Raw genomic sequence first — 24,602 nt, 5'->3', positions numbered from 1 at the left:
GTGGCCCGTTCTCTGAACCACCAGTAAGACACCCTATTTCCTGATGCCAGGGCTGGATCCCTGGGGCCGTCAAAAGCAGTTTCCTGGAACTAGAGAGGATTTTGAGCCGGATCAGTCTCCCTCTCCTGGCTAGACACCATGGCAGCAGCACTGTTGTTAGGTGGAGGAACTCACCCGTCCCACTGAATGAGTCCCCTATGCCTTTGTTTTAAACATAAAGGGAAAATTATATGTTATTAAATCACTTATTTTTAATGCACTGAACGATCCTTCTCAGGCAAAATAATACATTATAACTCTACAATCATAGCCCCGGAGAGACAAAATGAAGAGCCCAATTATGACGAGCTAAATTGCTTCAGGGCAACGATGTTTGGATACCAGTCATTTTTTGGAAGGCAACTGATCTTCTCATTCTCCTGAGGGAAATGATCCGTTTGTCTTTGAAGCCGTGATGAAAGGTTGAATGAAAGCAGATGAGTACCTGTCAAAAAAGAGAGGGAGAATTCATAAGGTCTCTGTCTATGGTGAACAGGGAGAGGGGTTCGACTGGCATTTGTTTCTGCTCTTTGGCTGTAATGGAGCACAGCGGTGTGTGGAGGTGAGCGGGGTGAGAGGGGCGTGCCCACCCAGAGAGAGGAGGAGGTGAAATGACTGCCCTGAAGATACTGGTGAGTCTCTCTCTCCTCTCTCATTCTCTCTCCCCTTTTCTCCCCCCCCTCTCCTACCTGCTGCCTTTCTGGCCTGAGAGAGCACAGGGAGCATGGATCATGCAGCTGTCAGCCTCACACACACACACACACAGCCCTGTGGCCATACCACCTAGGAGTGGTGACACCTAGACCCCGGAGCATCCACTCTGCTGTCTCGGTGAGGATGAGAGATCATGTCCACCCCCATGACTGGATGACATGCCGTCTCCCTGCACTATGCTCTCCCAGGGAGAGAAGGTAAACAGCAACATGGCACAGAGAGGAGCACAACATAGCACCTCACCGGGCTTCCCCTGCCTGCCAGTAGCATTACACAGAGTGACAGCTTCCTACCCACAGTCATGCACCAGGGTTTAATCACACTCTCATCATCAAGTCATATGTGTCAATGAGTCTTAAAATGTGGTTTTGAGGAAGTCAAAAGAAAAGATAGATGATAGATTGATGGATACTTTAATTGTGATACTGAAATGAAGGAATTGGGGGAATTGGTTCTATGATAAAAATGTAGATATCGCAACTAACACTTTTATGTGTCCACATATTTGATTATTATCCAATAATTTAGAGGTTTGATTTTACAGTTGTAGGATCTTAATTTGATCACTCTTTTGTTGCTGAGAATTTTCCCACACAGCAGGAAATGCAAACTTATAGTTTATTCAAGGTTTTAAAAGTCTTCTAAAGTTTGTATTTTCCACTTTAAAATGTCAGACTTGATTTGCCCTAATGAAAAATGTATCAGGCCTGACAAAAATTGTCCATGAATTATAATCCACATAATAATTCACATGTCCTGTTGCTACAGGATTATTTTCCTGCTGTAGCAAACTGGTTCATATTAAGATCCTACATCTGTACAAAGGGTCATCTTTCAACAACAAAAAATCTTAGTTTTACAATCAAATAGAATTTCAGGTGATACCTCATGAATGTAAATATCCCATACAGTATGAATAAGCATATGAGTTCATAGCAGCACCAGATGTCATGTGTTGAGAACACAGAGCTCTGGACCTTATCTCTATTTTCTTGTTCTGGACTTTGTTGATCTGAGAAAGCTTTATTTGTGCTTGTAATGGAGGTCATGCCTACACTGTTTGTGTGGTGTGTGTGTGTGTGTGTGTGTGTGTGTGTGTGTGTGTGTGTGTGTGTGTGTGTGTGTGTGTGTGTGTGTGTGTGTGTGTGTGTGTGTGTGTGTGTGTGTGTGTGTGTGTGTCTGTCTGACTGTCTGTCTGTCTGTCTCTGTCAAATCAAATTTGATTTGTCACATGCATCAAATACAACAGGTGTCGACTTAACCGTGAAATGCTTTCTTACAACGATGCAAAGTTGAAAAATAGTAACACAAGAAGAATGAAATACACAAGAATGGAGATATATACAGGGAGTACCAGTACCAGATCAATGTGCAGAGGTATTTGAGGTAGATATGTACATGAAGGCAGGGTAAAGTGACTAGGCATCCAGATATCAGATTATAGAAAATAATAAGAGTAAATTAAAGAACAGAATATGAGCAGTATATGATTAGTGTAAAAGTGTGTGTGGTTGTGTGTGTGTGTATGTGAATGTGTGTGGATTTTGTGTGAGTGTCAGTGTAGTGTGTGTGTTGTGCTTCTTTGTATTTGTGTGTGCACATCATGGAGCTGAGAGAAAGGGGGAGACAGGGAGAGTCAGATAGGGAGGTATAAGGGGGCTTATCGTGGTCTCTTATCGCCGTAGCTGCAGAGCAAACAGCTGTGTTGGTGCTCCAGGTGTTCCTCCACTGCAGCCATGGGGCTCATGGGAACAGCCTCCCCCACCAGTTTCCCAGCCCTCAGCAGCCCTCAGACATGGAGGAAAGGATTGCCAAGGGCTTACAGATGTAGGATCTTAATTTGAGCAAGTTTGCTCCAGCAGGAAAATAATCCTGCAGCAACAGGAAATGTGAATTATTATGTGGATTATAATTAATGGACATTTTTTGTAGGGGTTGATGCATTTTTTGTTAGGGCAAATCAAATCGGACATTTTTTAAGTGGAAATTACCAACTTTAATAGCCTTTTTAAACCTTGAATGCAGTACACGTTTGCATTTCCTGCTGTGAAGGAACATTTTCAGCAACAAAAAGTTGAGGAGGGGGTTGGGGGGCGAACACAGGCTGGGGGGATGGGAGGCATCTTTGCTGTTGTCATCTGTCCTGCATCATATCTACTATCTATTTATGTTTCTCTCCTCTGTGTACTTGTCTCTGAGGCCTTGGCTCGGTCTCCAATGAACCGCACGGTCTCCCTCAGGGTGCTACTTCAACCCTGCACGGAAAACTGCACTGTTTGAGACATGACAGTGTCAGAAAACAATGTCGTAAAACTCGGAGTTATACAAAACACAAACACAGCACAGGTATTCTCTCACGTGGGACTTTCATGAGTTCTACCTGTGAATTCGACCTGTAGAACCTTCAGTAGAGCTCACTTTTGCCTCAAAGGTCATCAGTAAAATGCCCATGTCTCCTCTGCTGACACCCATGCTACAGCACAAGTTACCCTAACACCTATTTATATACAGGCTCATCAACAGCCTCCCGGTCAACCACCAGTAATAACTCCCCATCCAGCCACCTATACTTCAGTGGTAGGCCCCTCCATAGAGGTATGCACTCAGCCCTGCCATGGCTCTAGGCATTGCATGTTCTTGTTGTGGGTTGAGCAATTGCATTAGTCATTTCACATTCCAAATTCCTACCCCATGCCGTATTCCCCAACCCTCTCTCTCTCTCTCGCTCTCCTTCACCCAATCCATCGCTCTGTTCATCCCTTCATCACTTCCATTTTGCCAGGGCTGGGTAGGGTGTGGCCTGGTTTGGTGGTTTGGGCATACACGCCGATGCTATCCTGCAGTAACCTCTCCTTAGAGGAGAAAATGTGACAGAGACTAGACTTTTGACCCGAGGGTTCAAATTACAGGAGGGGACCTTGCTCTATGTATGTATGTATCCTGGAGCAAAGTACCTAGCTACCTAACCCGCTACTCTCCAGTTAACATCTGCTGTACTTGTACAAATAAGTAATATATATACCTGAAAGCTATGTATGTTGCTATGGATAAGGGCATTCGCTAAGCAACGCATATGTGTCATACAAATACATGCATCAAAATGTCCAGGCCCAGAGCTAAATTCTTCTTCATCCATCAGAGCATGACACATTGCCACAGCCCAGCCCAGCATAGTCACCGCCCACTGAACCCGGCCAGCAGAGACACAAGGCCGATAGTGTTACTGCCACCGTCACCCTACATTGTGTATGTCATTCACGCCTCTGTTGTGTTTCAGGATGACAGTGAAGAGTTTGAGCAAATCCAGCCTTCCTGGCCAGCCTCACACACTCGCACATGAACACTGGGACTATAAGCACACACGCACACCACTCTCATTATGCTAACCACAGGTGCACACACACACACACACATATGCAAAAACAATTATGTTCCCTCACCTTGCTGTTTTCAGTCTGCACATAGAAATACAATCACATACACATGTATGCTATCCCCCTTCTGAAGCTCCCCAGACTCCCAACTCTGAGCAGCCTCAGTCCTGTCCCTGGGGGCTTGTGCGTGAGAAGATGGCAGTGGACTCAGCAGCCCCCTCCGCTCAGGGCAGTGGGGGAAATGAAGGCTTTAGGAGTTCATTATAAAACAACAACAACAGCAGCAGCAGGAGATCAGCCTCCTGGGTTCCAAACGATCCGCCGTCTCATCCTTCCATCGACTTCTCTCTCTTTACGTTTCTCTCCATATCTCTCTTTCTCCCCTCGTCCGGCTGGCAAGTAAACGGCACGTCCTTCCGTCTGGTTCTCGCGTTCCCGTCCTTTCTCCCCCACTCTCTCTCCCTCGTCACCCCCCTCTTATTGTAAAGCAGCTATATGTAATAAAGGTAAATGTTGATAAACAGTCATTAGGTGGCGTCCTATATGAGCCAGTAGTCTGCTTATGTCAACCTGTGACCTGTTGGAGGTTTTAATAGAGCAGAGCTCATTATGTTGGAGCAGAGAATGTTCATGTCTAATCACTGTGATCGGAGATAAACATCAAAAGCTCCGGGACACGACACAGTCTGTAAATGTAGCAATATCTCAAACAATAAGCCTCTGTGTGATTTGGTTCCCAGTGGAGAGCCTTCTCTCACAGGTACGAATATTTAATTTCTAATCATTAGCGTTAGATATGACCTTTTACCCTTTGAGGGGCGCACTGTATATTGAGGTCAAAGGGGGGAAAAAAACATTCTGTAGACAACATTCTTCAGCATCATCGTCTTTGACATCATCATCATTATTGTTGTCATCGTGGCTGGCCTGTTGTGCCAGAGGCAGAACACCTGAATGTGCGTGCTGCTCTCCTCCCCCTGCATGTGTTGGGCAGTTGGTGGTTGAGAGTGATGCACTGAGACCACAGTCCTTTCAGATGAAAAGGAGGGCAGGGCAGCACAATCAGGAAGTGGTTTTGCTGGAGAGAGACTGCTCGTGTGTGGAGCTCAGGGCAGGTGTATGGCCGTGGCTTTTGTGACTGTGATTCTGTGATTGGTGTGTGCGCGAGAGAGAGAGAGAGAGAGAGACATACAGAGAAAGGGAAAGGGAGACAGAAATTGATCAGGATGAAAGAAAGAGAAGTTACTGCCACAAGGCTTTCATTTTACTTTCATTTTAAGACGAGAAAGCAAAATATAGTAACAGGTAACAAGCTTGATCATTACTTATAGTAACTATGAATGGAGACAAAGACATTTTTTACAAATGTATATGTAGATTTATTTGAATTGCTTTTAAATAAGAATATACAGTATGTCACAATGTAAATCATGTTGTTACAGTATACAGCTATGACCCAGTTTAAAGGAACTGTACATTGATCTAAAAGTTTGACTTTAGTTTCGTGACAGACACAAGGAAGTATTTGCAAGGCAAATAAATCATTATGATAATTGCCCAAAGACCAGATGAGGTAGAGATATATACGATTCCACTGTCTAATATGCTTTGAGCCTGATATGAGTTATATCCATGTACATAACTCTATATCTCTGCATAAACAAGAAAATAAACACTGGCACAGGGAACTGTTGGAAACATAAATAGGTGCCTAAAAGCCCTAGGGGCAGATATGCACCTTCAACCCTAACCCACGGACAGACACAGAGGTCTGGCATTGAGAGCTGGAGGAATGGCGGAGTAAAATACTGCTATTTTCTCTGATTGGTAATTGAGAAAACAAGCAGCATGATTGGGCCATTTCAAAGACATTAGAGAACAAAGATGTGCCTGAATTAGACTGTAGAAAACGGTTTGATTTGGTCAGGGGAACACACTTGAAAGCACAGCAGAGTGCGTGCAGACATGCCCACTTATAAATACAAAATAGAGCAAAGTTCTTTACACTGTCAGCAAAAGAAGAACTTTGCATGGCCGTTTTTATGGACAGTGTTTGGAGTTTCCCTTAGTTTGAGTGCAATTTCCTTTGCATTTTTCCTTTACTGTGTTAACAATGTAAAACATGTAGTATTATCATAGACATTCTCACAAGAGACAACAGGTCTACTTTACCACACAATAACCCTATGACTGCATTTAGTCAAAAATGACATACTAACTCACTGTGATTATAGGCAACCTGTACTAACATTCCATATTCAGACATCCAGTGATTCAATGGGACTTTTTAAGATGTGTGGTGGATATCAGTATTGACCCAGATACGTTTCTCACCTTAAAGCAAAGGAGTATAGTACTATACATAACATAGCCAACATAAGTGCTTCATTTTTCTATTATGAATGAATGAACCCTTAGACTGCTCTCACAGCAAATAAAGAGACAAGCAAACAGCAAATGAGACTGGCAGACAGGGAGACAGACGTCAAGAGGCTCTAGACTCCACTTTGGAAATGCTCTAAATCTTGATTTAAGCACTACAGCATAGTAGCAGTTAGACAAACTGACTAAGAAACAGACCGACAAGAGGACAGGACCAATGGAACTGTCAGGGCTCCCACAGACATGATGTTGCCAAATAATGATGGTGACCTACTGTCCATTCCAGCACCTTGTGAAGAGCCCATTCCCTGCCCATAACTGTCCAGCAAGGCAACCCTATCTCCCTCTCACATAAGGTCTGTGATGTCAGTGCATTCAGTAAGAGCAAAGCAGAAAGTGGCCTTGATACTGCCTCATCTGAGGAGACAGCGCATGTTCGATTCCATCAAGTGGCAAACTACCAACAACATTATGACCTTGTTCCATTTCCATGCTTCCCAAAACAGTTCTCAGTTCAGAACAGGCATCTGTAAGGGTATGTTTAAAAGTCAAACCCTTTCATTTATCAAGAGTAATGTCTGAGTGGTTCTAGTCCTGCCATTTTGAATGTTCTCGTTTTCCTCTCCCCATCTTTTTGTCTCTTTGTCTCCATCTCTCCCCCTTTTCAGGTATTTTTGCAGGTGTACACTTCCTCCTCCCTGACACAGGTTTGGCACTCTACATGGCAGCACCAGCGCACCTGGCAGTGGCAGGAGAGGGTGGTGAGGTGCATGGCCGTGTTGTAGCCGCGCCCGCAGCAAAGGCTCTGGCAGCTGGTGTCCTTGGCACAGGAGCGTCCGGCCGTGCCGGGAGAGTAGCGTGACGGCCTGCAGAAGCTGGGGGAGTCCTCCAGGAACACCAGGTCAGTGGAGCGGTGGCTCTGGCCGTGGCGACGCGGCCCCGCCAGCTCCGTCTCCCCGGTGGCCGTGTTGGTGACGCTCAGCACACGCACGGCCGTGTCGTAGCGGAACTTGAGCAGCCGCCCGGTGTCGTGGAACGGGGACAGCTGCTTCCAGCAGGTCCGCACGGCACAGGAGCCGGAGACGCCATGACACTTACAGGTAGTCTTCAGGCCACTCTTCACCGCCTGAAAGGGAAGGAGGGGGGAAAGGAGGGTGAGGAGGAAGGAGGGGAAGAGAGTGAGATGTCAGTTTATTCAGTCTGATTCATTAACTGGGCTCTTATCTTCGGTGCCTATCTAGACAGAGGGAACCAGTTTCCTGCAGGGTGGGTTGGTGGGGCGGGGGTCAGATGGTGTGGGGCTAGTCATCCTTGAGATGATTGAGATGATGGATTATGGAGACTGTTCGGCATGCAGTATTTCATTCACCTGACGTCTCGCATCTAGACAGCGCCTGCGGATTCGTTTTTTCAATGTGTTGAAACTAGCTCTTTCTCACTGCTTCTCTCTTGTTTCTCTCCTATGAAGCCTGAGGCATTAGAGACAGGCATCACAGACAGACAGCAGAATCTTTCCACCCTGTTCTGTGTGTGTGTGTGTGTGCACGGAAAACGATCATAAGAGTTTAAAAAGCTGAAACAGTTAGAGAGTTTGGGTTAGCGGCGAAAGGATGCCTTCGTTCAAAAGTTCACTGAGCTTGGTGGTGGTGGGGTGGGGGTACCTGCGCTGAGGCACTCAGCCAGAGAGACTCTAACTGGGTGGGGGCCAGAGACAGGTCATGCGGCATGGGGGTCATCCTTACGGGGAGGGGGGAGGGGGAGACCCAGGGGCTACTTCAGGGTTGAAGAGTTCTGCCGAGTTCCGCCCTACGCAGGTATGAACCCCTCAGGGGCATCTCAGAACATTACTGAGGGATGGGTGTTAGAGGGGGGTGTTGTGGAAAAAAACAACCACCTCCGGGTCTCTACTGAGCCGGATAGGTGGAAGGTGAGGAAAACGCCACACTCAATAAAGATAAGATAGACTACTTCAGTTCATCCTGTTGTTTGTATCTCTCCCTCTCTCCGTCTCTGAAGGGCCTGCTGCCTCAGGTGAAAGGTAAAGGAGAAGAGCCTTGGGGCTGGCTGTTTCTAAGCTACACACACAAATACACACATAGTGGTTACCGTATGAACATTATGTGGATTTATGGACAAGAGCACAGTTCAGCGCCATACATTATGTGGAAAAAAATGCTTGCTCGTATATTAAAGGAGGCAACAGTTATAATTGTTCTCTCTGACGGGAGACCTTTAATTTTCTGTGGGCCCGCACAGCAAGCTTTATCATGCCTGCCTTGGAACACCTGGCTCCAGGGATCTGACAGCAGTCTGTCTCCTCTCCTATCCCTGCTGCCTCCTTCAGCCTTGACCAGCCCAGGCTCAGTAGCTATCTATCCACCAGGGCTACAAGAAGGGAGACACTATGCAGAGGGAGTGGGCTACTGGCACTGGATGAGCTATATGGGCAAGGAGTCAGGGCTAGACCTGGTAAAGTCACACGGTCCCTGCTGCCTCTGTTGTAAGAGTGCATTGTATGAAAAGCAGTGTTGGGTTTGTCTTCTGCTGGTGGGTCTAAAATTGAGCTGCTATTGGCTGATATGTTTTATGATGCTCTCCTGAGCATGGGAGGAAACTACTCGCTACTGGCATAGGCTTATACCTTTCTATGTTGAAAAAATGAATTTAAGCCACAGTAGTGTCACTCACAAATGATTAATGGGCTTCTTGTTGTTTTGCTTGAGCTTATCCGCACGTCAACACTCACTCACTCACCCGAATTCCAACGTTAATGTTGTGGGAGTCGATCTGCGCCCTCAGGTCTTTGCTGACCCTCTTCTGGCCCAAGAACTTCTTGAGAAATTTGGTGCTGTATTTCAAGTTGTCACCGCAGACCCCCCACTGCCATGCCTCGCGATGCTGTATTCCTGGGGAGTCATCGCATGTGCACCTCTCCATTCGGCCTGAGCTGCAAGCCTTTGCTAGTGCGTGGGACAATGCCGCTGAAGACACCGCAAGGAGAAAGGCCGTCTCCTTGAAGCCTGGAATAGACAAATGACATCAACAATTAATAATAGTCTACAATAAATTTTTTATATATATATATTTGTTTTTAATATTGTTTAGTCCTCGTAAATTGGCTAGGCCCAGACATGCAAAGACTAGGCTATCATCCAAGCTCATGAGATACATATTTTGGTTACATTCTACTCCCATGTTTCTACTACAGTGTTCCATTTAAAGAGTTGTGTCATGATTTCGCACTGTTATTTGCTTAGCCCAGAGACATCGCTATGATGTATTTTAATCCAATTAATTCTTATTTTGACTAGGAAGGATTTTTTTTCTCAGATGAAAGTGAGTAATCACGCCGCCCTTTTCCTCTGGTAACTGGGCGGTTTTGGGAGATATAAATAACCACTGGGCCCTCGTCGGCCCCACCGCACCGGGCTTTTTGGCTCTTTAGCCCTTAATTAACTCCATGCTGACCTGTTCATGGCTCTTCGTGCTGATAGCATAACCATGCTCTGAAATTATTTTATAAGTGGTGGAGCGTTAGCCGCGGACTTTTTTTTTGTAGGCTATAGACTAGAGTTTAGCCTGGCTCTTTATTTTGAGATCACTCACCTACCCCACCACAGTCAATTTATCAATTCAATATACTTACATTTACAATCAATTGCATTATTGCACTTGAGAAATCATTTGCATCATCAAGTAGTAATTTGACCCTTACGATATTCACAACACAACATCAGTCTAGGTTATTAGACCTACATGTTTACATGTTTCCCATGATGCGTCCCTCCAGATGGAAATCTTTCCCTCGTATCTCTATGTGTGCAAATACATGGAACTCTATGGACATATTATTGCACCTCTTTTCAGAAGACTCCCGCGGCCGTCCAAGCTACAGTTCCAGCGCTCGTTCCGGAATTGATAGCGGCACTCCAAGAGGCTGAGACGCACTGATTCACGCAGCGTCTCGGCCAAACCCGGCTCGCGGCGACACATTCGTTTCTGCCTACGGGTCAGGGTCATCTGCTCGCATTGTTTCAGGTGAGCTTTTCCCGTTGGGGGTTCATTGGAGAACGGGGCAGGCAAAAAGACCAAGGGCTCTCGGCCTGTCAGCCTTTCAAAGGAGACAAATGTATACATTCAGTGCAGTATAGTTATCACTGACTTTACCAAATTCAAAAGGAAAAAGTCATATCAATAATCTTAGCAAGAGAATATAAATATGTAGACCTATAAATAATAACCAACGTTCTGGTGGTCCTGGGAATAAAGAAAACATGTTGTTCGAGGGTAATTTCTATAACATGTGTCCATAACAATTACATTTGTTTATAGAGCCATAGCCTATAAATCGAGAAAATATGTATAGTTTTTGCTGACTCTACAAGCTTTTAACAACACACTACACATAGGTATACGCGCAATTAAGTATAAACGTAGTAAGTCATATCAAAATGACTGAATTTGCTTCCAAAGTAAAATTACGCACATATCGGACTACATTAGACTTCGTCTGTCCTACCCACATGTGCCCAATAAAACCACACAATAATGCTAAAAAAGAAAACTGAGTGTAGGATTCTAATTTTAAAATAAAATATTAAAACAAATCTGTTTATGCATGCAAATGAGCTCCCTCATACACATTTCGACTATTGCCAAAAAGTGAGAGAATTGAGGTGGTGCCAAACTCGAGAGGTCAGGAGACCGTGAGAAACCATTCACACTCACAGCAAGTCATAGATTATACAAAGGCTATCTTAAATATTCAAATATTCTGCTCTGAGACTTATTTGGCAAATTAATAATCATCAATAATATTATTATAATATGTAGTGGTATCATAAGGATGTAGGCCTATTTGAAAAATTGTCACACAGCCTTGTAAACTAGTCTACTTTGTTCACTTTTAGATAGCAGAAAAATGCAATCATAAATCATCTCTGTGGACTTGAACATCCAAACAAGTCAACATTTACAGTCCCATTATTAAGGTCTCGTGCGTAATTGCGCACGATAGTCATGGAACGCTGGGCTTCCATCATATAGGCAGGCTATGTACGTCGCATCACATGCATTATTCCCTACCGACATCGATCTGCTGTATATATTAGAAGCAAGGAAAAGACAATAAAACTGCAGAGACATAACAGTAAAAGAGTTGTGGCTGACCCAAAATATGCTGCAGTGTGCGAAAGGAGGATGCAGAGCTCAATGAGTCGCAGTAGGCAGGCGGTCCTTGGGAGCCTAGAGCACATGATGACGGGTCGACGCTGCTCTTCATCTCGCTGATTCTGCACTGGGAAAGTCTGTGCCGTCTGGCAGGCTCACCTCCTAAGTGGCCCACACAAACTTCGGTCCACTGCGGCAGGCGCGGTCCCAAGGGAGGCAAGGCCTCTGGGGTGCGCATCATCGTGCCACACGCCCATTGGACTCCCTTGTCGTCCCGCCCCAACCATTGAAACGCCCCCCACTTAGATGGAAGTGACAGGTAGGAAATCCACCTGGCTGTGATGAGCATTCGTCTGGGTTTTGTCATTATCGTGCCTCATATTCAGACTTGCTGGTGCATTTTCATTCTACCCACTGACAGATCTACTGTACCATGTTTATGGTGGATACACCAGTGGCAAGTGACCTCCTTTATCAGATGGCCAGACACACAGCTCCCTGTAGATAAACATCACTTGCTGTCTATTTTACATTGGCAGCAAAGACTCGCTGATGGTCTGTCTCGTTCTTGATAACTCTATTTTAATTTTGGTCATAATGTTTACAAACCACCAAGGCTCTAATCTAATTTTCTCTACTTAACAGTGTTTTTTCTTTGATTCTTACTTACTGTTTCATGGCAGCAGGAAAAAACCGCTATAAATACGTTTTTATACTCAACTGGATTACATCTTTATTTTTGTATATATTTATTTATGCTCACGTGGGCGCTTGACCAAACACCTGCAAGGAGAAGCAACACATTGTGGGACAGACAGCCCTGACAACACACAAACTAATAACAAGTGGCATGCCCTCTGCCCACTGCCTAGTCACGGTGAATAAGTAATTACTGTACAACATCACATACAGACAAACATCAACAATAAGCTTTTATTTTAATGCAATGCATCTCAAGGCTTATATCCCATAATTAAAGAATATTCTGTGCTTCATGACACCTGTAGATATATCTGCATACCACCCATGATGTCTCAGTCCATAGGCCATTTTCATATAAAATCCCTGTCCAAAAAAAATCACTTCATGTCCAACAGCATCAACAACAACTCTGGTTTACAATTACCATGTGGATGAATGGGTAATCAAATATCGAGTTGTCTGCTCAGTGTGGCACCTGCATAACTGAGGGAACCGGACAACCACCTGAATTAGATAACCATGAGCACAAACACATGAAACGTGGACAAACTTCCACCTGATGATATTGCACTCACATAGGCCCATGCCTAGAATTTCAGTGGTTGATTTATGGAAAGGAAACACGAAACGGAAACTATTGGCTTTGATTTATTGGGGCATTATGACTGCAGCATGGAGACGGCCCCATCTAGTGGATTTAATATGAACAACACACATTGTGAGCCTTTAAACGATGACCCCAACAACCTTGATGAACGCTTGAACCCTGATGCACCTTGAACCTTGCAACCCACTTCTCCCCTCTGCCCACCTCCAAGGCCCCCCCAACTCCAGGTTACCTACCTATTGGCCCTATAGACCTATCTGTCATTGTAGACCTCGCATGTTAGTGTTGGCCATAGAGATCCCATTAAATTACTTAATTTGTATTCTAATTCCTATTTCTATGGTGTTGGCTCTGACTCTTTCCGGCTGTTTAAAAGATGAATGACAGAAACAAGCTGGAATTCTTTGATCAGAAATGTAAATTGTAGGCTATTGCTTATTGATTGAGATGATAATCTCTATGACATTATAGGCAAGTGGCCTAGCCATAAGGCATATAAGGCAGCACTTGCTTGCCATATATAATGTAAGGCTATACACACCCATGGTCCTGTATTTCCCGGACGTTTTTTTTTTATTCTTCTGGATTGAACAAATGTAACCGGTTTGTTTTGTTTGCTATCCTCCCCAATGATGATGGGTTGGGCCAGTGACACATTTCTCCAGTCTCCATTGAAGCCGGAAACATGGGGCGGGGAAGAGGCGGGGATGCTTGATCCTACGGGAAGCTTGACTGGTCTTTCAGTTTGTAGGGCAAACTGGAGGAGGGCCTTTTGTAAATCTCCGCCCTCAACATTAAATGTTGTTGCATCGATTGGTCCGCAGCACAGCAAGGTATGGTTTTGTGACTTGCATGATTGGTGAAGATCTTACGATGTACAACGTTCATGACGCGGCTTTCTTGACACTTGTGAAAGACGCCATTTTGTTGTTAGCGGTGAATAGGAGCGTAAAAGAAAGATCGAGAAACCGCCACTAAAAGGTAAAACATGTATACCAAGTAGCAATATAATATGTCATTTATTGTATTTTTTTTTTCATGGATCTGGAATGCAAACGATTGCTTATTTGCTTTCGGCTTGACCGCAAGCTTTGACAACGAATCCCCCTGCGTAGACTCAAACCAAACGAGGATCATCTGCCGTCAATAGCTAGTTAACGTTAGCTAGCTCGCCGGCTTCATATTTTCACGACCTGTAAAAGTCGTGAGAGCATTATTCCGCTAACTTTACTGAAATTGTGTCAGTAAGTATTCGCTGGTCATTGTGATTGGACATTCAGCTTCCTCCTATTTTGAGTCATGTCGAGCCGCTTCGTTTGCTTGTGATAGCTAACGATGTAAGCAAAATTAACGTTAGCTAGCTAGCTAGCTACGCCTATTTTCTGACTGCGTAACGTTAATTTACGTGGATTGAGATTTGAGTCGTCCGCCGCTTATTAACTAGCTAACCAACGTTAAACACGTCTCTAAATGAATGTAGTTAACCAGCCTGGGGGTTAAACGGTAAGGTAACTTGGACGTGGTGGTCTCTACGGCCTTCTAGCTGGGTACCTAAACGGTGCCGGGAAGCTTTAGCTAGCGTAACTGTGGGTACTGTATGGTTAGATTTGGTTTTGGAAACGGTTGTCAGTGTCTTCAAACTGAACGGGTCACATGGTTAGTCACTAACTAGTGTTACAAATCAAAGTAGCTAAACCCTTATGTCTAACATAAGTCATTTTAATGGACAGACAACTGAAGCAAAATAGTGTGTGTGATGCATACAACGCTACACACATCTTAGTGTTATTTATTACTGTGACACCCATGTCTCTGACTTCCATACATTTCCATTTTCAAACATTGAGTTCTCCAGGAATCTCTGGCAGATGTTCCTACTTTGTTCAGGTCCTGATGAGGGGCTAATCAAACAACCAGTGTAGCAGGATAACCCCAGTATGCCTGACGTTTCAACTTTCCCATATGGGAAAAACATCGCTAGACTTAAAAGAAAAATGTCCACTATTTGCCTGTCCAACAAGAAAATGATCCTCCTTGATGCCCCTAGTGTTCCCTCAATGTGTTGCAGAAAATGTTTTTCAAAGATTGTTCAGGACAAGAGCAAAAAGTCCCTTCTGCCACATTGGCAGCCTTTATTTATTTATATTTTACTAGGCAAGTCAGTTAAGAACAAATTCTTATTTTCAATGACGACCTAGGAACACTGCTTTGTTCAGGGGCACAACGACAGATTTCTACCATGTCAGCTCGGGGATTCGATCTTGCAACCTTTCGGTTACTAGTCCAACGCTCTAACCACCAGGTTACCCTGCCGCCCCGCATACTGTGATACGTTCACTTAACTACTCTCTGATGACTTGCTGCTGGTCTCCCATACCCCTCCCCTATCATTCCTGTTCCCTCTGAAGATGATGCATTCTGAGCACTTCCTCTTTGATTTAGTTGAGGAACAGGGTGGACAATCCTGACTCAAATGAGCTGGCATTGTTGTGATGTCATTGTTAGAAATCTGCAATCTATGAGCTTTTCTAGTTCTGAAACTTCCCTCTATGGAATGTCTGTTGGCTAGAGCTAGATTTGTTGTCACATTCTGAATCCAGGAAGGCACTTTGTGAAACTGACAACTCCCTGTGTTCATGATGTTAGACCTCAAATCACACCCCTCCTAGCTTTTGTTTGCCTACAGTTGTATAGTTTATTTCAGAAGTGCCAGGGCGTGTGTCATATTTAAATGGCTTCAGCATTTTCTACCGAAGGACGCCTTTATGAATTATGTTAATTTCCATACCATTTGCCACACAATTGTCTTGAAGGAGTGTAATAATACTGTGTTGGTGTTATCTTATGAAGTCATTCGTAGGCATGTGTTAGTGGGAGGGTTTTTGCACAAGATCAGAGTTGTGTAGCAAAATGTTCCATTATTTTAGTAGTCATTCGTGTCCTTTGGAGAAAGACCTGAGTGTTCAATAGCCTATTTGGTGTGACAGGATCATTGTTTCCCTGTCTCTCTCCTGGTTAATTCAGCAGTGTGTCTCTGCTTACAGGTGTGTTGTTACCTCTCCCATATCCAGTCTCTAGTACTCTGGTTCCTCTGAGTGCTGACCTATATTCGCCACATCACTGGCCTCATTGTGTGATTTTCCTTGAGCTCAGCCTGCATGCTCTATGTTTCACCTACAACACCTGTATGGGTCTTTTATAATGCGCTCCCATCGTCCCCTACTCTTGTCCAGTTTTTATTAAGACCACTAACTTGTCTCAAATATAAATCTGTTTTTGTCATGGTGTTTAGGATACACTATTTTTCTGATGTCGTGAGCCTGTTTCATCATAGGCCGTGTCTTAAATCACATGATTCTGCGATGTGGTTGGCAACATACTGAATAATAGGAAGGATTGTTATTGCAATGAATATCCCTGATTTAAAAATGAAAGTCAACAATTGATACATTTGTGGGTCATTCCATGAGAGTGCCTTTTGCGACCCTTCGATAATTTAATTAGATATTGTGCACCAATATTGTTTTAAAAGCCTGTTATATTAAATGATGTGCCCTTTAATATAATAGACAATATGGAGAATTCAATAAATCTTCTGAAGTGCCAAAATGCAGCATTTTGAAGTCCCTCTGTCAACTCTCACTTCTATGACGATTTTAACCCACTTAATCCCAAAACTTCTCCAAGGTTCAGCATCATTGTAAAGCCCTATTTATTTTGTTGCTAGACAGTTATTTCTGAAGATGATTATTTATGTGATTCATTTAAGTATGTCCCTCAACCCTGTTATGTGAAATTAACTGTAATTTTAATATGGTGGCACTGTCTTTTAAAACATTGAACATTTAATAGTAATATCTTAGAGTAAAAGCAGATGAGCTGATTCTACTCTTTTTGGAAATTATGTGGTGCAAAACTGAGCATAACATGTCAACCCTGTTACCCATACACTAGAAATGTTGTAACAATGTATTTTTTGTGTGAAGCGAATGCAAGCCCCTCCTGGTTGCACACACGTTTCTGTGACAGTTTCCCTGTCATAAGTGTTTTTTTTTTTACACCTTTATTTAACTAGGCAAGTCAGTTAAGAACAAATTCAAATTTTCAATGACAGTCTAGGAACAGTTGGGTAACTGCCTTGTTCAGGAGCAGAACGACAGATTTTTACCTTGTCAGCTCAGGGATTCGATCTTGCAACCTTTCGGTTACTAGTCCAACACTCTAACCACTAGGCTACCTGACACCCCAAATTTGATGGTTGATTTAAGAAGAACTCATCAACCCTGTTACTTTATTTTGCACTGTCTTTATAAAAACAAAATGTAACTCTTCAGAGGATTTTTATTTGTATTTTTTCATGAAGTTGAAGTTGTGAAAGTTACACTTCTCAAAAGGCACCAAATTGGTGTACATTTAGAAACGCATTTCAACAGTGGTAAAGTTATGTTTTAAAAAAACGTGAATTAGTTATATGGTCTTGTTAGACATGTATGTAGGCTTCTATTTGGGACTGACTAGGCTATTACATTTTAATCATTGTGGCTGCTGTTACAGAGCCTGTTTGTGTTCTTGCCTGGTGGGTGTTGGGCAATAGGTGTTCAGGTGGCGCTATGTTATAACCAGCCTCTACCCCTGGATCGTGTCTCTGGTCAGTGCTCTGCCAGTCATGTGATCCACTTCTCTGCTCCTGGCTATGAGTAAACAGTTGCCTGCCACTCAAAACAACACTGACCTGCAGCCCCTTCAGCCAAGTCCTGCTCATGTGTGGCGTGAGACCCAGAGGCGCCGCTGTGAGGGCCCATTGTTAAGACTCAAAATAAACACAGCGACTAAATGCTTTTCTCAGCACTTTTTCTCCCCCTCATGAATTTACTCTCTGTGGTTGCCCTTTATCAGAGATAAGGAAGCTTAGCCTGACATTATTACCCTCACAGGTCAAAAGTCTTAATGAAATTACCAAGGATGGGAACCCGATTATACATTTATAAATGGAGTCATAAAAAATGTCTTGTTTTACACCGATCCCACACCATCCACGTATGCGGGAGCGGTGCAGAATATTTTAACGTTAATGAATCATTTCATCCACACTGCTCACATACGTCAGCGAGCTTTTGTGTTACCGAACACGTGGACACACATACACACGGCCGGTTTAGCCCGGTGTTAGGCACAATGAATGTTGTACGACTACTAGCTTAACCATTTTGGTTTCTGTCTCCCTTCCTCCAGATTAGCCAAGATGGGGAACATGTTTGCAGGCCTGTTTAAGAATCTCTTTGGTAAAAAAGAGATGCGGATTCTGATGGTGGGGCTGGATGCTGCCGGCAAGACCACCATCCTGTACAAGCTCAAACTGGGAGAGATCGTCACCACCATCCCTACCATCGGTGAGTAGCTTAGCCTTATCCCTTTTACCGCTTATCATCACACACTCCTCACTTAGGTACAAACCCCTCCTGAAATGCTCCCCAATACTCCTCCAACACCTTGCTCCATGTGATTTTCATGAGGTCTAGGCTCCTGTTTGTTTAGTTGTAGGGGAGTGGAAATGAATGTCATACCTACAGCCATGTACTCCCTCTGTCCCCATCTCATCTGAACTCTGATCACTGGCCACATGCCCAGAGTACCTGCCTACATCAGCTGCAGAGCTCCCACAGGCAGGCAACGTCCTGCTATGTGGCTGTTGTCATAGGGATTAACTGACTTTTAAATATAGGAATGAATTGCGCTTTACAGCCCCCGCCCCAAAATAAATGTTGCATTATATGAATGTAACACAAGGCTGATGACATTACATATTCCAGTAGATGTTCATTCACTTTGCATATTTTATTCAAATATACATTTTAATTTGCAGCTACATTCGGGCAAAGACATTTCATGTAGGCATTTGTGTTAAGGGAGTGACTTAGCTTGCCTGTTTGCGATTGCTGATATGTCATCTCACAGCCTCTTGGAATGTTAGTGTCTTAGGTTTCTGACGTAACTGATCTCTCTCAGGTTTTAACGTTGAGACGGTAGAATACAAGAACATCAGCTTCACTGTGTGGGATGTGGGCGGTCAGGACAAGATCAGGCCTCTGTGGCGGCACTACTTCCAGAACACCCAAGGTGAGTGGACACTGTCACCAGAACCCCCTCAGCACCATCTTCACTCTTTCTGGCTTTTTGAGTCGAGACTGTCCCGGGTAAATGTTTTTGTTTTCCTCACCCTCCATCCTTTCTCTCCCCCTGCTTCTCTCAGGTCTGATCTTTGTGGTGGACAGTAACGATAGGGAGAGAGTGAATGAGGCGCGGGAGGAGCTGACAAGGATGCTGGCTGAGGACGAGCTAAGGGACGCTGTGCTGCTTGTGTTCGCTAACAAACAGGTGAACTGACTAACTGGGGAGAGACACTAGTGCGTCAGGAAAACAGTAGTTTTTTTTTACCTGCTACACTGGACATGTAAATTTAGCTTGGCGCATAAAGAGTGAGCCACTTAAATCAAGTTTTCTCAGCGTGAGCTGTGCGTAGAATTCTTTAAAATGGAATCGGAGCGCAATTTTACATTGAGCAGAGCGAGACTAACAGGTGCTTTTTTCCCACTAATTTGGTCTTTTGACCAATCAGATCAGATATTTTGCCACTAATTTGGCAAAAGATCACAATTGGGCTGCCTGTGTTAACGCAGCCCAAGGCTTCACCAGTAAACTGCATCTGTAATTGGTAGTACAGTATTATTATTCATATGGTTTGCAGATACTAGTAGTTAAACTCAAGGTCATACAATGGACTTCCTCTATACTAAGTAGCGGTCGACCAATTATGATTTTTCAATGCCGATACAGATTAATCGGACAATTTTTATGTATATATTTGTAATAATGACAATTACAACAATACTGAATGAACACTTTTATTTTAACTTAATACATAAATAAAATATTATTACATATTATTATTTAGTCTCAAATAAATAATGAAACCTGTTCAATTTGGTTTAAATAATGCAAAAACAGTGTTGGAAATGTGCAATATGTGCCATGTAAAAAGCTAACGTTTAAGTTCCTTGCTCAGAACATGAGAACATATGAAAGCTGGTGGTTCAATATTCCCAGTTCTTCAATATTCCCACTTAAGAAGTTTTAGATTGTAGTTATTATAGGAATTATGACGCATCGACTATTTCTCTCTCTACCATTTGTATTTCATATACCTTTGACTATTGGATGTTCTTATAAGCACTTTAGTATTGCCAGCCTAATCTCGGGAGTTGATAGGCTTGATGTCATAAACAGCGCTGTGCAACATGCATTGCTAAGAGCTGCTGGCAAACGCAGTAAAGTACTGTTTGAATTAATGCTTACGAGCCTGCTGCCTACCACCGCTCAGTCAGACTACTCTATCAAATCATAGTCTTAATTGTAATATAATAAACACAAATATGAGCCTTTGGTCATTAATATTGTCAAATCCAGAAACTATCATTTCGAAAACAAAATGTTTATTCTTTCAGTGAAATATGGAACCGTTCTGCATTTTATCGAACGGGTGGCAACCTTAAGTCTAAATATTGCTGTTACATTGCACAACCTTCAATGTTATGTCATATTTATGTAAAATTCTGGCAAATTAGTTGGCAACGAGCCAGGTGGCCCAAACTGTTGCGTATACCCTGACTCTGATTGCACTGAATGCAAGAGAAGTGAGACAATTTTCCTAGTTAATATTTCTGCTAACATGAATTTCTTTCAACTAAATATGCAGGTTTAAAAAAATATACTTCTGTGTATTGATTTTAAGAAAGGCATTGATGTTAGGTACATTTGTGCAACGATAGTGCTTTTTTCCGCGAATGCGCTTTTGTTAAATCATCACCCGTTTGGCAAAGTTGAAGTAGGCTGTGATTCGATGATAAATTAACAGGCACCGCATTGATTATATGCAACGCAGGACAAACTAGTTAAACTAGTGATTATGTGAAGATTGATTGTTTTTATAAGAAAAGTTCATGCTAGCTAGCAACTTACCGTGGCTCCTTGCAGCCACAAGGTCCTTTTGACGCTGCACTCAAGTAACAGGTGGTCAGCCTGCCACGCAGTTTCCTCATGGATTGCAATGTAATCGGCGTCCAAAAAGGCCGAGTACCGATTTATGAAATCTTGAAATCGTCCCTAATTAATTGGCCTTGCCGATTTTAATCGGTCGATCTCTAATACTAAGATGGCTTGTGAAGGTCTGTTGCAGACGCATGTTTTCCTGGGTTAACCCTTTTCTCTCCACTCTTCAGGACCTCCCCAACGCTATGAACGCAGCGGAGATCACAGACAAGCTGGGCCTGCACTCCCTGCGCCAGCGTAACTGGTACATCCAGGCAACCTGCGCTACCAGCGGGGATGGGCTCTACGAGGGCCTCGACTGGCTCTCCAACCAGCTAAAGAACGCAAAATGATCCACCATTCCGCCGTCTGTCTGCGTCTTCGTCTGCGCAGTGTGTTATGGGCGACAGCGCTGGTCCCAGCCCCTCTCTCCTCCCGTCTCTCTCACTCCATCCCAACCATTGGGGCTTTGACCAGTGATACCCCACATACGCATGTGTGTGAGAGTGCAAGTGTTTGTGTGGATCTTAATGTGTATGTATGTGTGGGTGCATGTGTGTGAGCCGGGAGTGGGAGCAGCCCTGCTGTGCCTTCAACAGTCACTCTCACCCGTGGAAATGACAGCATGGCTAACTCTAGCGCCCTCCCCTCCTGCCCCACCCTCAGTGGCTCTTAAGACACCCTGGTTTTCACAAGGCAAAGAAAGACCCGGGATGCTAAGTCTTGTGTAATCTGAAAAATGAATAAAGTTTATAGATTAAAAAAACTACTTTGATTTTTCATCCACTAGTGTTGCGATCTGTCACACACTCTTGAAAAACTGTTGGTTTGAGACCCCACACCATGAAATAAATCTCAATGTAACCTGTATCAGGTTGGAAAAAAGACAAATAAAAATAGCTTTTCCATCCTAGATCCTTCTTTGCATTCTTTGGAAAATCATGCTGTTTTGTTGTAGTATGCCCAACCGCATTGTTCTGGCTGTCTTGGGAACACTAGCTAATAAATTATTAGCTAGCATTCAGTCGCTGTCCTAACCCTCAAACATCAATTGAAGCACAACAAATTAGTGACGTCGCCACGCCCCTCGTCCACTCGTTTTTGTTGTTGAGCGTATCCACCTTAGCCTGAATGATGATGGTGCTTGATAAGACCTGCAGGACTTTAGGGTCAGCTGTTTAGTAGGCATTACTGACTGAAATGAGTTGTTACTATTGTTTTTGGTTTATTAGAGTGGAGCAATACTTGTCTGCTGGCTCCATGTAACTAAGTTGTTGTTCCAAAAGGTAACCATGGTGACCAGCTGCTGACCCTGCTGCCCTCTAGGATCTGAAGTGATGGCCTCTTTATCACACTGCATCTTTATTGGTGGCTAATGCCACTAAGTGATCCTTTCACAGGGCCTTGTGAGATCATTGATAATGTTTTGATTGAGTGAAAGATCCTTACCGCCGGGTATGGAAAACGCAATAAATTGTGTGTGTGTGTTTGTGTAGTACTACACTAGACTAGCTATGCTAGGCAGAGGTTGAGTGTAGCTAGCCATAGCTCTGCTAGTGTATTGGGTGAGTGTACATGGGATTAGTTGGGTGTTTTCAGCACCATTCCTGTCCACTGGAACAGCGAGGCCTTTTGAGAGTTGCTCCCACTCTGGCTTTCTCCTCATTACATTTTCTGTTGTGTACTTTTTTCCTTTTTATTATATTTTATTTACATTGTTCTTTTTTGTACAGATTGACCTGGTTCCCTTGGTCTAGCATGAGCTGAGGAGCCAGGTGTGCAGTCTTTCAATCAAAATGCTTTAGGATCCTTTGGGTTTGACTTATGAAGGGCTGGTTGTGTTTGGGTTAGCTTTTAGGATGTTTGCTGCAGAGTTGGGCTTTCCTGCAGGGCACTTCCAGCAGAGGAGGCTGGTGGGAGGAGCTGTAGTAGGATGGGCTCATTGTAATGACTGGAATGGCATAATTGGGACTGAGTCAAATGTGGTTTCGATATGTTTGATACCGTTCCATTGATTCCATTCCAGACATTACATTAAGCCCTTCCTTTAGCTCCTTCCATCAGCCGCCACTGACTTTCAGCTGCACTAACACGGCACTGTTCTCCAAATCCTCATAGTGCTGTGTTCTTATCAAGCTCTCATGGCATTCGATGCGTTACGCTTTACTTCAGCCTACAATCCAAACTCTGAATTGTGAACACACACCCTATGCGGGGCTTTCTAGGTTGTTTGATCTTTATGTGTCGTCGGGGTTAGTTATCCCGGTTCTGCTGCACAGGTAGAGTCACATCTTCCCCTTCGCTACATGTGAAACATGACCAGCTTGCACTATAATACAATAGTTCTGTAACTAGACCATGGAAGGTTGCCTCATCAACCTCTTTACAACAAGCAGCAGGGGGAAAGCTTGAGCTTTCTGCTCACATCAGCAGTGCTCTCATTGACAACTCTCTCCCATCAGCATCGCCATAGCAACTACACCAGCAGACAGTTACCATGTGCAAATTAAGCCGCGGCTGTTCTCCACATCAACACACAGCTTCAAAATGCATACGATAACTGACAATGGTTTTCTTTACATCCCATGTATTCCAAAGGCTACTGTGAATTTAGTTGAGAAACCCTTAGTACACTGTACTGTACACACCCCCTGCTGATTGAAGATGACCCTAAGGTCCCAGCCCCACACTGACCTCTTGAGGGAAGGACTGACCTTTACCCTTGCATCTGTGTACAACTGGACAATTAGATCTCTCTTTTTCTTTTATGAATTGTTCCAGAAAATGGTTTCCACAAATGAATAACTCTAAATCAAATTTTGGGCCTTTTTCCTGTAATGATATTGTAGAGTTTAGTGCTAAAAGAAAATCCATTGAATTGAATGATGAGCGTCACTTCCGGTATATGGCAAGTAATTAAAGTGTATGTGAACTTCTGTATGAACATTTCTTTTTACTTGACAATTTCATTTAGCTACCTTTGTTCAGATGTGAAGCTTTCATTTTGAGATCATTTTCTGTACAAATGACACAAGGTGTGTGTGCATATGTATTTTCTTTTACTTAAGGATTTCCCTTTGTTTTTAGCTTTTTAAAACCCATCTTGTAACATCTGAGAAATGCACTATAATAAAGAGATCTCTATTACAAATTTCTTGTATATTTATTTCATGAAATAAAATAGATGCTTAGTTACTGAAAGAAACACTAGGCTAAAATAGGCTTAGATACTGAAACACTGGGCTAAAATAGGCTTAGATACTGAAACACTGGGCTAAAATAGGCTTAGATACTGAAACACTGGGCTAAAATAGGCTTAGATACTGAAACACTGGGCTAAAATAGGCTTAGATACTGAAACACTGGGCTAAAATAGGCTTAGATACTGAAACACTGGGCTAAAATAGGCTTAGATACTGAAACACTGGGCTAAAATAGGCTACGATACTGAAACATCAGTTTCACAATTCCACCACAGTAAGAACCTATTCATTACCTTGGAACAGAGATCATTTTGAACAAGGCTTCAC

At 43.4% G+C, this 24,602-nt stretch overlaps 2 protein-coding genes across 2 annotated transcripts; one reads left to right on the top strand and one right to left on the bottom strand.

Moving 5' to 3' along the window:
- Window positions 1-5,482: 5,482 nt before the first annotated feature.
- LOC115198259 (protein Wnt-9b) lies at window positions 5,483-11,891 on the bottom strand. The gene is made up of 4 exons (XM_029760101.1): window positions 11,679-11,891; window positions 10,367-10,620; window positions 9,264-9,529; window positions 5,483-7,635 (listed from the first exon to the last, which is right to left on the bottom strand). Exons 1-4 carry the CDS (start codon window positions 11,762-11,764, stop codon window positions 7,174-7,176), a joined length of 1,068 nt encoding a protein of 355 aa, XP_029615961.1. The 5' UTR covers window positions 11,765-11,891; the 3' UTR covers window positions 5,483-7,173.
- A 1,900-nt stretch (window positions 11,892-13,791) lies between these two features.
- On the top strand, window positions 13,792-24,223 carry LOC115198258 (ADP-ribosylation factor 2). The gene is made up of 5 exons (XM_029760087.1): window positions 13,792-13,968; window positions 18,220-18,377; window positions 18,994-19,104; window positions 19,238-19,362; window positions 21,264-24,223. The coding sequence occupies exons 2-5, from the start codon at window positions 18,230-18,232 to the stop codon at window positions 21,423-21,425; spliced, it is 546 nt and encodes a 181-aa protein (XP_029615947.1). The 5' UTR covers window positions 13,792-13,968; window positions 18,220-18,229; the 3' UTR covers window positions 21,426-24,223.
- The last annotated feature ends 379 nt before the right edge of the window (window positions 24,224-24,602 follow it).

The sequence above is a fragment of the Salmo trutta genome, chromosome 1, assembly GCF_901001165.1.
Source record: "Salmo trutta chromosome 1, fSalTru1.1, whole genome shotgun sequence".
NCBI lineage: Eukaryota > Metazoa > Chordata > Actinopteri > Salmoniformes > Salmonidae > Salmo > Salmo trutta.
The sequence above is the reverse complement of the archived record's forward strand: the minus strand, read 5'-3'. Positions and strand labels throughout refer to the sequence as shown.